Source organism: Strix uralensis, chromosome 4, assembly GCF_047716275.1.
Source record: "Strix uralensis isolate ZFMK-TIS-50842 chromosome 4, bStrUra1, whole genome shotgun sequence".
Classification (NCBI taxonomy): Eukaryota; Metazoa; Chordata; class Aves; order Strigiformes; family Strigidae; genus Strix; species Strix uralensis.
In genome coordinates, this window is record NC_133975.1 from 53,308,874 (window position 1) to 53,323,101 (window position 14,228).

General features: G+C 37.3%; 1 protein-coding gene across 2 annotated transcripts in view; it reads left to right on the forward strand.

The window, feature by feature from the left end:
* Positions 1-14,228, forward strand: part of GRID2 (glutamate ionotropic receptor delta type subunit 2) — a 756,499-nt gene that overhangs the window by 604,054 nt on the left and 138,217 nt on the right. The window contains exon 10 of one of the 2 annotated variants that reach the window (XM_074866754.1): positions 8,404-8,601. The exons of the other annotated variant lie outside the window; for it this stretch is intronic. Coding sequence (XP_074722855.1) covers positions 8,404-8,601 — 198 coding nt within the window. The remainder of the gene's footprint in view (positions 1-8,403; positions 8,602-14,228) is intronic. 2 annotated transcript variants of the gene reach the window in all.

Genomic DNA, 14,228 nt, shown 5'->3' on the forward strand with positions numbered 1-14,228 from the left:
TAGGTGCATTAACTTATTGTGAATTAAAATCAATACACAAAGCTTGGCTGCATTCTAATAGACCATTGCCACAGATCACTTTGAAAGAAGCCTTAGTTCCATTGCAGAGCAATGGGATGTATTGGGGAGGGGGACTAATATTTTTTGTTTCTTCTAAATAACACTAAACTACATAGCATAATAAATCCAGAAAACACCATTTCATTCAGGAGAAAAAATATTTGTTAAAGTACTGTAACTGAAAGCACAAACTCATGTCTTGTTGAAGATGACAATAAAACTACCGTTAAAAAAAAGCACAAGACTAAGCACATGCATAAGGACAGCGGTAAACAAAGGCCAAATGTAAAGTCCCCTTCCTTTAATATTGTATTCAGCTTCTGGGACATGAACTAGCTTCTTGCTGCAGGCAAGACAACTTTTCTGGTAGTACAACTGACTTTCTAATCAGTCTGTTTGAAAAGCATGGGATCTGAGAAGAGTGGTTTTCAGTGCCAATGCTGTTATGCAGCCCGTTGGCACAGTAGAATACTGAATGAGTATAATACCTTAATTACCCAAGATTTTGTAGGTTTGAAACCTTCATCTTTGTTTTAGTATTATTAAGGGGTGGGGATTGTGTTATGTTTTGCAGCAACTTTTGTAACTGTTTTTAGTGGGAGAATTTCTGTAATGAGAAAATGAAATGTTTCAATTAAATGTTGGTCATTGATTCTACCATGAAGTAATGTACATAGCTGTTCAATTAAAAATAACAAGCTGCTGTGCTGTTCCTAGCCAAACAAAATCCCCAAAACAGTGGTCAATAAAGCACTTGAGGAAATTAAGTATTTGGGGCTGCATATTTCACTGAAATCTTTTGGGAAAAGAAATGCAAAATGGCTAACATTTAAAAGTGGGGGGTTAATTATTTTATGAGTCAAGAAAAAAGTAATTATGCCTAACAACAAGACAATAGCATCCTGTGCTTGGAAATGTTTTGGTTATGGTTTATGAGACTTAGTGCTTCTTGTCGGTTATAATGGCTGTGCTTGGTCATCCAGCAGCCATTGGAAGGGAGTTGAAAGGTCCAGTAATGAGAGTGAATTTCAGTTTTGGGAGCAGTTTCTTAGCATTTGCAGGTGATAGGGTTTTTAAAATGTCACAGTGAATATTTGCTTCATGTGATTGCCAAGGCTCTGCTTGGGCTATGTGAGTCATTTAATGTGCCTGTCCACTGTTTCTAGACTCAGTGCCGAGCACAGATTGACAGTCTTGCCCACAATTGAGCTTCATTTCTTGTGTCTGTTTTTCCTCTCTTTTTCTACTTTCAGTAGAGAAGAATGGAAGATTTAATGAATAGAGAGTCTCATTTAATGAATACAGAGTGTCAATATTAAAGTATTATATTCCAGTGTGTTCAGAAATTTCTGATGAGTAGACACAGAGGTCATTTTCATATGCTTTATGAATTCTAAGCACCCATATAATTACCTAATTTAAAAAATTCTCTTCCAAACATAGTAGAAGCACGTAAGGCCATCCATCTGCAGTTTTAGAGTCAAGCCCCAATATGTGTTGTAAATCCCAGCAGTGATCAGTTTCTATGATCTCACAAGACTATAACTTTTTGTTCAATTAATTTCTATATAGCCTCCTGTCTAGGAAGTTTTTCTGCCCAAGCTAAGGGGAAAAAAGGATTCATCTGACCAGGAGAATAATCCCAAGCGTTCTGGTTTGCTTTTGTTTTCCATTTTTAAAGTATGTCCTAGCATTTTTTTTAGCATTTTTATCTTTAGACCAAGCATAAGTCTTTCATAAACGAGTGCAGCAGAGGAGTGTATCATGGCTCCATATAGTTATTATCCTGAAATAAGTCTCAAAGCCACAGAATCCACCCTTGTAATTACTGATAAAACCTGCCTTGTTGCCCATTCAAAGATCTCCTGATGATGTGGTGTGCACGTAAAATCATTAACATCTGGGCTGAGACCACCACGTTGTTGTAAACAGGCCAATGAATGCAACTTTTTCTCCTCTCACATATTTAGAGTGCTATGTTAAAGATTTGAATGGTGCTTTTTCTGTTCTTTCAGGAGAGTTTTCTGTAATTTGTCGAAAAAGAGAGACTTTATACTAGAATGTCCAAAACCTGATTTTCACTGAAGAACTAAAAGATGACTATCAATGTTTGGAATTTAACATCACTCTTTTATTGCCTGCTAAAAATCATCCCAAATAGAGGCTCTGGGTTTAGGGATATACTTTTTCCCTACATGAAAGTTGTCCCTGAATGCTTCACAAGCAATTGTTCTCTTGCTCTCCCTCTCTGCCTCCTCTACAGCATGAATTTATTGCTTGACTTTATCACTCACCTCTGTAGAACAGTTACAAATGAATGTTTCTCTTTCATTGTCTAATTAATTGACATAACCAAGTTAAACTCAGAGTAGTTCCTTTCTGCTGTTTATCCTGAATATTGCTGCTTCTGTTTTCAAACGTGAAAGTCTCCTCTGCCCAAAAGCTTTTCTCCTCTTTCTTATATTTAACTTTATTAGGTGATCTAGTAAAGGATGTAAAAAGATTGCTTCAGACCAACTATTACATCCAAATTATTGGTACATGTCTGAGAATTTCGTCAGGGTAAATAAAAACTATATTTTGTACTTTTAATCTTAGATTCTTGAAGCACTTACAAAACCTTGTGTTACTTCGTTTTTACATGCACCAGAACCTAAGTCCTGGACGGGCAGAACTGTTAACCCTTTATCTTGATGGAAAAAATAATAGTGCAGCATTTCTGTCTACTAATCTTGAATCTAGACTGCTCCAAGATCTATACTATCAACCTCTGATTTCCACTGATATGTTTTAAAAAAAGCAAAATAAATTCTCTACCCCTTACTTCCCACTGTGTAAAATTGAGGGCAGGGGTTGAGGGCTGGGATTTGGATCTATGACATTCCTTTCTCTGCCTACACTGCCCTGCTGTCAGTTCTCCCTGGACTAGGGCACCTTACAATCTCTGTTGTCCACTTGCAGTTTTACCCTGGCAAGCAGTCCTCTCAAGAGTAAGCCTTTTCTCTCCCTGGGTCTATACATCTGTTCTGGTTTCGACCAGGATAGAGTTAACTTTCCCTGGGTTGAGAGGGAGCACAGCTAGAGGGCCGGTCAGGATCAGTCATTGAAGTATTTCATACCATGCGATGTCGTGCCCAGGGTATACAGGTGGGCACGGCCTCTCTCTGGCACGTGCCATTTTTGGATTTCCAGTCCGGTCATGTGTTGCTGTGGGGGGTGGTCACTGCGCTCTGTAAGCCACTGCTGCATTTTACCCATTTCTTTTTGGACTCACTATTGTTACTGTTGTTCTCTTGTTATATTTAGTAAAGTCTTTCTTTTTATTCAACCTACAAATTTTCTTCTTTTTTGTCCCTCCCCTATTTCACTGGGGAGGGGGGAGGTGAACGGCCAGCCACGTGTCAACTGGCTGCCGGCTGAGTTCAAACCTCAACAACATCTCATGTTTGGATCCCACATTCCTTTCTTCTCATCTAATGCTTGCTTTCTACTACTGTTTTTCCTGCACTTACACTCATGAACACAGATATATATGTAAGTACGAATGTTTTAATGCATTAAAATAAGATAGAGGGAAAACAGTCTATGGTTAAGGCATTTGTCCCTGACCCAGCACACTTGGATTCACTTCTCAGCTGTATAAGTCATGAAATCCATGCATTTCTGTTTTGCATATGGAAAATGGTGATGATAACTCTTCTTATTCAACCAAGTATTTCAATGATAAATCCTAATTTATGAAATGTGCTTAAATAATATTGTGTTGAACATCTGAAAATAGATTTGGGTAAGATGTCTGAGCTGCTTAACCATTTCCTGCTACCATAAAGGGCACATTCTTGGTAATTCCATCACTTCTGCTTGTACAGTCTTACTCCAGTGCTTGTCCTGACTGGCATTTGTCTGTACCCCTGGCAATTAGATCAACTCACCTTACAAAAATTGAGTAGATTTGTGGTGGTTGAGTAGTAGAATTACTTTAATAAAGGAACCAAGCATCAGCAGAGCTATTGCATGAGAAGGTAGCTAGTTCCTCTGGTGGGAGGAAGATGTTAAATTATATCAGTCTTAATATGTAGTATGTTGTTAACCTATGTCAGTGTTAATGTGTAGCTTCTTCCTTAAAAACTTTTATAAACCTAGTGGTAATAGGTAAAGGAATGGTAAATTTAAAGGTTGGACTAGATGATCTTCAAGGTCCTTTCCAACCTAGATGATTCTGTGATTCTGTAATGGAGACAAGAGTTTTTGTGAGCTGCTTCTCCAATGTACTATCATGCCATCTTTCCCAACACTTTCCTTTTTTTATGCCATTTTGCCTTAATCTTGGGTCTGCCTTTAGCCTTCCCAAGAAGACTAGTCTGCTAGCATTTTGCAGCTTCTCTTGCTCAGGGGGTAATTGTTTCTGGAACCAGACTTAGTCTTCTTATAACTGTAAAAAGCAATATGCACAGCTTCACCCAATATAAATTTTACCTGTTTGCTGCTGACTTTCATTTTGCTTCAGGTAGTATTGGTTGTGTGGTACTTAGCTGTCTACCAGGGTTAACCCACAACACTGTGTAAAATCCTTTGATCCACATCAAGTCTTACACCCATCTACCTCTGCATCAGGACAGCACAGCTTAGATCCCAAGAAGAAACCAGTGATAACTGTGGAGCTATTTTGAAAAGGAGCCCTTATCATGGGCTTAGTAGTGCTGCATTCAGTTGACAAGGAGGCACACTGGGGGTAAAGTAGAAGGAAAGTAGCTCCTCTCTTAAAGGATCTCCATAGAGGTTGGATGCAAAGCCATCCCCTAAATATATATGATGGCTTTGAGGCCCAGTGAGACAGATCATCCATCTTGTCAAACCAAGAAGTTAAGGGGGAGCAATCCATTCATTTCCATTTTTTCCCCCTCCTCAGTCATCTATGTTGTGACTTCTTTGCTTTTCCAGACTTCCCTGACTTTACAGTCTGTGAAGTCTGCTCTTGCACCACAGAGGCTCATCAGTCCCCCTGGAGAGGTGTCTCCAAAAGTGGAAGAAAGGAGAAGCAGGAATGCTGGCCTTCCTTTGATCACTTCACTGCATCCTGGAACAATTTAGGTTTGAAGGGATCTTGCATGGCATCTGTATGAAGCAGGGTTAATGTTAGAGCAGGTTGTTCAGGACTGTGACCAGGTGAGTTTTGAGTATCTTCAAGGATGGCAATTGTATGGCTTCTCTGAGAAAGACCTGCTTTTATAGTCTGAATTACCACTTGCTTTGGAGAGAAAGTGCATCAGGATTTTCTTGAATTTATTGGAGTTGAATGGAAGCTTCATCATTCAAGTGAATTTTGCCACCTCGAAACTCATCAGTTAGCTTGTCACTTTTTGACACCTAGTTTCTATGAGCTTATTTGTTGTTCTCATTATTTTTCTGTTCAGTAGGTAAGAAATGTATTGGCTTGGTTTGTGTATTTTCCTTCTACAAGATCTTCTTTCTCAAGGATGTAGACAATCATTTTAACATCATGTGGTGGTTTAGCCCCTGCCGGGGTCTGAGACCACGCGGCCGCTGTCCCTCCCCCACAAAGGGAGTGAAATACAAAGCCCCAAGACTGAAATAAGGAAAGGTTTAATACAACAATGCAATAGCAACACAACCAACAACAACAATAACAATAACAGTAATAGTGATAGCAGTGAACAGAGCAAAATAGCTACCAAATACACCAGTTTGAAGCACGATGTACAAAACCACGAGTGCATAACCCGGCTAGAGCTCCCCCCCACTGCTGGGGAAACTTAACCCTATCCTGGTTAAACCAGGACACATCAATATTGTAGGGCTGTATATGTCTTTCCACAGGAGCTCCCATAACACCCTCGCAGTGTACAGAAGGACAACTGACATAATTTCAGCCTGCAGCATTTATGGGGGAAAAAAAGTCAAGACAAATATTTTTGTCCTCTTTCAATGCCTTCTGAGAAATGTAAACTATTACCAAAAAATGCCACAGCAATAGATTTCTTTTGTTTTGTTTGGAATATGATTAAACATTTTGCTGCTCGAGGCTCCAACAGAAATTGGGAAGTGTTAGTTGCTTTGCATAAAGATATTTGACTTTATATTTCATTAAGTATATAGCATACCAGACACTGGTTTTTTTGGTAAATCCCTCAACAGCAAACAATATTACATAGATTAATAAAAGATTGAAATCAGTCGTGAAAAACTGCATTTTAAACGGTGCTTTAAATCAGTACAATTAGCAATTGCTTTTTAACTAACTGAATAAAATTCAGTTTATGAGCAACTATTTTCTAATAACTTAGAAGTGATAAGAATAAATCCTTTCTAAAATGAAAATTATCAACTTCTAAAACACCCTTTGTACACACAAATCTTTAGAATTTCATTCATAGTGTGTTTAGATTGATAAATTACAATATTTATTTTTTGTGGAAACATTTTTTTCCAGTAGTTTTGAGTCTGTATGTAGGGAATCTCTCATCCAAGTGATCAGAGAAGCTGAATTCACTCTGTGTTTTCATTTAGGAGAAGCTTTCATCAACTTCATCTCAATTCCTTCAGTGTTCTTGGAACCCAGGCACTGGAAAACTACTTTAAAAATTCACTTGCACTTGCTGTCTTCTGTTTTTATTCCATTTGGCTGATCTTGGATAATTTGGAAGAAAGAAATTCCATCTCATAACTGGGAAATAATAAGACAGTCAACCCTTCAGCTTTTTTTTTTTCCTGGTATTTTTTTTTTGTTTGGTTGGTTTGGGGGTTAGTTTTGTTTTGGGGGGTTGGGGTTTTTTTCTGGATTTCCTACAGTCAGAAAAGAACATCTTGACAGTGCAGTCTGGTTGCATCCTTTCTTCTTTGGCAGCATCCTCAGCATGTGGAAATCCTCATGAATGTTAACTCAAGCATTTACAAATGATGCTTTCTTATTCCAGGAACATCCTGCCTGCAATTCAGTGATACCTGTTCATATAGAATGACGTAGTAACAAACTAAAAGTATTTAGTGAAGTATCGTTGAAAAATTTATGAAAAGTACTTTGGCTTTAAAGTCATTGAAGGAGTTGAGTAGTAGAATGATAAAAAAAAATAATTATTTAAACACCAACAAAAATGCCTCTGGAGAAAGTTTGGGCCACAGATACTACAGAAGATCAATTCTGTTTTCTTCTGTATGCTTGTGGGTTATGCAGACTGGGAGGATGTGGTCAGGAAGTGGTTTCATGTGCTTATCAGGGCCAAACCATGATGAGCCAGACCTAACTTTTTGTACCTCAGAATACATGTTTCTGATAAACTCATACTAAATTACAATACCATGTAAAGAATTAAAAGGAAGAAATGTAGCATATTTTAATTAAAAAAAACCAAACAAAAAAACTGTACAGTGTTCTCATCTCTTTTGGGGGGATTTGATCGTTTTGCTCTACTTAGGTGGATCGGACAGGTGTTCTCAGAGAAAATGAACATCTATGGCAGATATATTTTTTGTGCTCAGAAATATGATCTGAATAATGTGCAATATATCAGAATAATGTGTTACATTTTAAAAAGATGTGAAGAAAAATGTCTAGAAATTAAATAGCAAGAAGAATAACAGAGAGGGGAAAAAAGAAACTGAAGTTAGCCAAAAAATAATTTCTTTCTGAAAATGTTATTAGAAATATTAATCAGAAAATAGAGGAAACAGTTACAGCTCTTGGGGAAAAGGAAAAGAAAAGCATATTGTTTTGAAATCTTGCCAACCAATTCCAACTTTCAGTATCTATTTGTATCCTTAAGTCCCGTAATTGATTCTCCTTAAACTAATCAAATGGATGCTCTTTGGATAGAACTATTTAAAATCAACCATCTTATATTCAGATTCAGAATAAGTAGAAGGACAAGAGAAACGCACGTTTCTGCGGTATGGCCTATTTTGCCATGTTTTTCATTCTTTACAGCATGAATTAGTAGTTCCAGTTGTCAGATACAGTGTTTGCCCAGCCAGTGGAAACTGGCAGTGCTGTAGAATGCTCGGTATTTATGAACAGACATATGAGTGTATGTCTGCCCTGCCAAGCATAAGTGCAGACAGAAGGCATTACTGAAAAGCATTTCAGTTGTAATATTACAACAGAAGATATACTTCTGAAATACATAATAGAGAATAAAATTTCTCTATTGAGGTAAATATGTAACAAAGTAGCTTTTCACAGAATGTAAGAGGCACTGCTAAAATGTGTTGTGGGAAGGTTTTGTATAAAGTGTTTAAATAGTTCCTCCTTTACATTTAAAAAAATCAGCACCCAAATATTGCATGAAATTGCTTTAATAAGAGTTGCCTCCTTTATTTTCTGTTTAGGAAGAGCCCTTTGTTATGGTGTCTGAAAATGTTCTGGGAAAACCGAAGAAGTATCAGGGCTTCTCAATAGACGTGTTGGAAGCCTTGGCCACTTACCTTGGCTTTAAATATGAAATTTATGTTGCACCAGATCACAAGTATGGGAGTCCTCAGGATGATGGGTCGTGGAATGGACTGATAGGAGAACTGGTATTTAAGGTAAGGTTATTAATAACTTAATAAAGGTCATCTGATAAAACTAAATAATACATGGTATATTATGTTTGCATCAGCCAGTAACCTTTTTTAATGAGTCATTGATAGCATGTTGTTCATCGTATGTCGCCATAATTTGATATTATGCCCAGGTGCATTGGGCAGTAAAGAAAAAGCTGGAAATGGTGCTTGCTGGTAACTATTTAAGAAGCAGGGAAATCTCTTTTTTTCCAACCAAAGTACAGCAGTATGAAATCTGAATACAGTCAAATAATGAGATGCACAGCATCCTACTTAATTTGGCAAGACCTGACACAAATGAGTTGAAGAGGCTGTTCGAAAGAGGAAACATTGGTGTTGCAATAATTAGTAGTACATTACATAAGTAAAATGTTGATGTGATGAATACATGAAGTATATAATCAACAGAAAATATTTTATCGATAGATAATAACACTTAAATTATGTAGATGTATGAATCAAGAGCAATATATTCTCTATTTGGTAATTAATAAACCATTTAGTCTACTTAATTTTACATAAAGGTTCAATATTGTATCATAAATAAATTAAACCAAATAAATGTGCCATATTTTTCTTTTTTTTCCACTCTTCACATCTTATCTGCTTGCAGTTTCTCCCACTGAGAGAGAAAGGGCTATGCAGACTCTATTCTGCTGATGTCTCATTTGTGCCATGAACATATATATATATTATTTGCTCTTAGTTAACCTGTAGAGGCAGCTTTTACAGCTATAGAGACCCACATGTGTTGTTTTTCCTTAAATAACTGCAGTAGATATTCATATAAATAACTTACTGGTTGTTTATGGAAGTGCTTTTCCAAATCTGCAGGTGGAATTTAATTGATAATCACAACAAAGGTTAAGGAGCAACATGGTCAGATATAGGACCTAATCATTAAATACTTCAGCTAAAATTTAGAAAAATGCTGGAAAATGTCTTGCAGTAAAGGCGAAAAAAGGAGAAAAAATTTTAAAAAAAAGAAAAAACGATCCCCATGGGAAAAAAATTTCCTGAGCAGTAGAAAGCCTATTGGAATGGAAAACAACCACACATGTCACACCTGTGACACGTTTCATACCTCTACACTGTAGTAATAAACTTCTTCTGCCCATCTCCCTGCCCTTACGAAGCTGGAAAGTGGAATGCTGTGATCATAGATGGTAAGCTGGAGCCCTTTAGGAAAGTGTATTTTCCTCCATATTTTAAACTTTAACAACTAAAAATCCATTGTCTAATTGTGAGACATAACACCACAATGGCCTATTGATTTATTTTTACCTTTTTTTTCTGCTCCTTAAATCTGATGTTATACTATATCCTACTCTCAACAGTACTCAGCAAAGGACTCAGCAGGCAACTGTATAACAAAAACTGGAGGGGTCTTAGTCCTAGATGGCTCTGGAGATGGAAGTGGGCCTGAAACAGTTTTTATTTATTTGAAATGAATGATTCATAAGGCAGAACACAAAACTGGAATCAAATGTTTCCCTGAAAAATGCGTGTGGCATTCTTGTCCCCTTTGTAGGCAGAGACTCATGTAACTCTAATAACATGCTTAAGGTAGTAACCACCTAGATCTGTAAACAGATGTCATGAGTGGAACAGATTTACCAGTCTGCTACAGTTTTGCTGTAAATGAGTCTTAATGACTATAAAATCTTCCTGTACGGTTAGAAAGTATGAAGAGATAATGGAGCTGAATTTGGAATTCAAAAAACATGGTTTTTTTAAAAAAAAAAAAAAAAACGTAATATTTTATCTTCCTTACATCTTATATTAACAGTAAAGGTTCACTGTGTCCTTCTCTCCTATCCTCTGTCCCTCTTAAGTCAAAAGAGAACCTCTGGGCAAACAGCCAGTGTATATCTACCCCTTAGCAAGTGCAAGCTATTCTTGAAAGGCTGCTTTCTTATTTACTGTGAACTGAGTTCTGCTCCCAGAACTCAGATATCTATCTGCTTGGCAACTTTGTAAGGGGAAGCAAAGGAGCAGAGAATAGTTTTAAATTAAAGATCTAACCTGTTTAAAACAGAGTGTTTCCTTGTTTTCCCAACCAAGTCTTACATGATAGTCTGGCCAACACATGGATGAAATCCAGAAACAGAGAGAGTGCTCTTTGCCTTTTAGTGCGTGAGCCAGAAATGAGTTGGGAACAATGTATTTCTGCAAAAGACAAGTCCCACTCAAAGGTAATGGAAAAGAGCTGTCATCTCTTTTTCAGTGCATCTCATTGAGAAGGATGTCTGTGGCCACTACAGATGTGCCATATGAAATAGCAGTTGCTGTAGCAAGCACATCATTTCTATGTTAAAGATCAATATATGCAGTTTTCGTTAACCTGATTCAGCATGCAGCAGGCTCTGATACAGGTCCTGGTATCAGGGAGAGAAGTCCCAGGCTGCCCTTGCTTGCAGCAGCACTGCTTGAGCTGCAATGCAGGGCAGAAGCCCTGTGGTGCCAAGTACATGCCCTAGGTCCACAGCTGACCTCGTGGAAATGACATTATGCCAAGTTCACTCTGTTCCAGCTTCGAAGACAAGGTCCCTGTTGGCTGCTAAAATAGGAGCTGGAATCAGCAGATCAAAGCAACTGGTCGTTAATTTGAATTTGGAAACTGATTCAAGCCTCCCCTTCTTTGATTGTCAAGACCTATATTAGATACATCCTTGCTCCATACACCTTCTCCTGTCAAAATAGACTGAATGTAACCATACTACGGAAAGCTTTCTGTTTGCTGAGCATCTGAACCAGAACGTCTATAGAGGATAAATACTCTTTGAGAGAAGCACGTGGTGCTCTTGCCCCTCTCCTGTCAAATGACTGGGACTTTCAGTGCATCCCTCAGACCTTCAACTCACAAACAGGGTTAGTTCAGAGAGCAGCAGATTTCTATGGAAAGGCTAAAACCATCTCAGGGGAGCAGTGCTTTCTCTTGCTGTTAGTTGTCTCTGTCTTTTCACAGCACTTCCTTTAGTTGCCCTCAAGTCCACATTACCAGAGGGATGAGCTTGTTTGACAGGCAAGAGAAGTGGCTAATGCCACTTCTGGGAGAGGACAGTAGGCTTTCCAGCATGGCTCTGGGCTTCCTGGTGATATTCACATCCATCAACCATTATTTCCCACATTTCAACATGCTACCTTGATTGCTAGGATTTTTTTCCAGTGAGGAGCCATCAGGAAGCAAATAACTTAGGGAAAACTGCCCAATTCCACTTAGATCCATCAGAGAAGAAAAACTAAATACATGCCTAAACATTTCTATGGGAAACTGCAAGCCATGTAGAAGCCTGTTTTGAGGCTTTTTTTCTAATGCATCTTCCTAAGGTGAGTAGCATAGGAAGGAAGAAAGCATACAGAGAGGATGAAGTAAGAAGAAAAAATAATAGCTGAGTAAAAGGAGAATTATTTGGATGTATGTGTGTTAACGTGAGAAAAAATATCTCTCCGATTATTTTTTTCATGTCCATATTAATAACTGCGTAACACGTGGGCCTGTTATTTATTGCTTTCAGCATTTATTGAAACTTGATTTAACATTGAAAATGGATAAAATGAAAGGTCTCATGAGAGCAGTTTAAAGTAGATTCATGTATTTTCCCTGTTCTTGATCAGGTACCACAGGAATCATCATAAGATTGCTTTCCATATGTACGAGATGTGCTTTCTTCAGCAATAGCATAAGGACATTTCAGGGATTTCTAGGCTTTGCTGATGAGCTGATTCTGTGACACTAGTAACAAAGCTATCAGACCCATTTGGTCATTTTTTTTGGTCTTTCTGATTCTGGTAACATTGCTCTACAATGACCTCAGGAGAACTGCTGTTAAGGAATACAAATTCGTAAGCAAGTTACGTAAAGAAAAATAATGCCCTCTGCTGTTTTTTTCAGTCAGTCATTTTCAGGAGTCACAGTTTCTTTCATCAGAAATGTGTTAAACAGGCATCTAAGATGCTGATAGTTGGTTGATTCTGGCACTGTGAAAACTTAGTGGAGAGCTTTACATGTTTATAATTCAGATTGGCAGCTTTACATCTAAATATTGACATAATTGCATGCATTTGCCTTTCTATCTCAGAAGCACTAAGTGAACCTTGACTTCCTCAAACTGATGTCTTCTCTGATCCAATTTGACATGTTAATGACAAGCATTTAATTTTTTTCATCTTCCAATTTTGATACAAGTTGACAGAATCTGTACCTAATTAGGAATGCTCACAGTCAGTAGATCAACTATTAAGTTAAGCTTAAGCTTGGTTTTGTGCTAAACATAGGTTTCTGGTAAACTGGTGTTTATAATTCAATTTAGTAAGTTAAGAAAATGAGTTGTCATATTTCAGTGTAACTTTTTTTTTTTTAAACAGCTAAACATAGGAGTACTTAGAAGACACGACTTAACTCTCTCCTTTCTATTTTTTACTTTAATACCACTCTTTAATTGCAGGACATAATTATATCATGATTGCTGCTGCAGTATGACAAAGGCAATGCAACATTTCCATTAGGGCAATGTTGTTCCTCTGTCATAGCTGGCTGGTAACCAGAATGGAACTATTATGCTGGGGAATTTGAAGAGACTGCTCCTTGGAGATGTACAATAGAAGTATTTTCACAAATACCACATACTGTGCTTTTTCATGCAATGCCCTTCAGTGTATTTCATGAAGAAATTTGTTTCTCTTTTAAAAAAGACGAAAAAAAAACAGAAAAAAAATATATTAGTCATTCAGTCCTACGTTAATCTATTATTTGGTAAAAGTAACTTATATACATTGCTTTTCAGTGGAGAATCTTCAAATACCTTACAAATACAACTTGAATTATCACCTCACAATAATCTAGTGTAGTAAGGAAGTATTTTAGTAACGTGCTGATAATTAATAACACAGCTGAAGTTAAACAGCAGTGGCTAAATCTAGGACTTTTTGTTTTTGTGTGTCCTCCTTTAACCCTGAATTCCTATTTTACTTTTTGATATGCATTCACCAAAAAAACCCAAACAACTCTGTTCTTTAAATATAACCATATTTTCCTGTTTTGACAATGGTATAGAGCATTGGACTTTTACATTTGTAAATTATTTTTAAAATGCATTTATATTCACAATTGTGGAAAACAGTTCAAATGATGACTGCTTTGCAACTTGCTCACTGGAGCTAGGACTTAACTGTTAGCTGATACTGTGAATCACTTGAGTCACTTGTTGACCAGAAGTTTTATAATCAGAGGATAGAGACTCAGATGATCTGAATGTTTCCATGGACAATTCTGATGAAATTTTTACTTGGTTTACTGAGTTTGCTACTGACCATGGGGAAAGGGCAGTTACATCATCACTCACAAAAAATTGTTGGGAAGGGGCATGAAGTGAATTCAGAAAGCCATGCTTTCAGCTGTGCACATCAACACCGCTTCACTTAAGACACTAGAGAATCTATCCCACAAATTAAAGCTGATGTTGTAATTCATGGCTTTTAAGCAAATCAATATTTTCAAACCCTTTTTTGTCCAAATCATCGGGCCTCCAGCTATCTTTTGCAACTTTCTCAAGCCAGTGAACAATTAATATAAAGTTAAAGTAACATCATATAAACTGGTCTTAAAT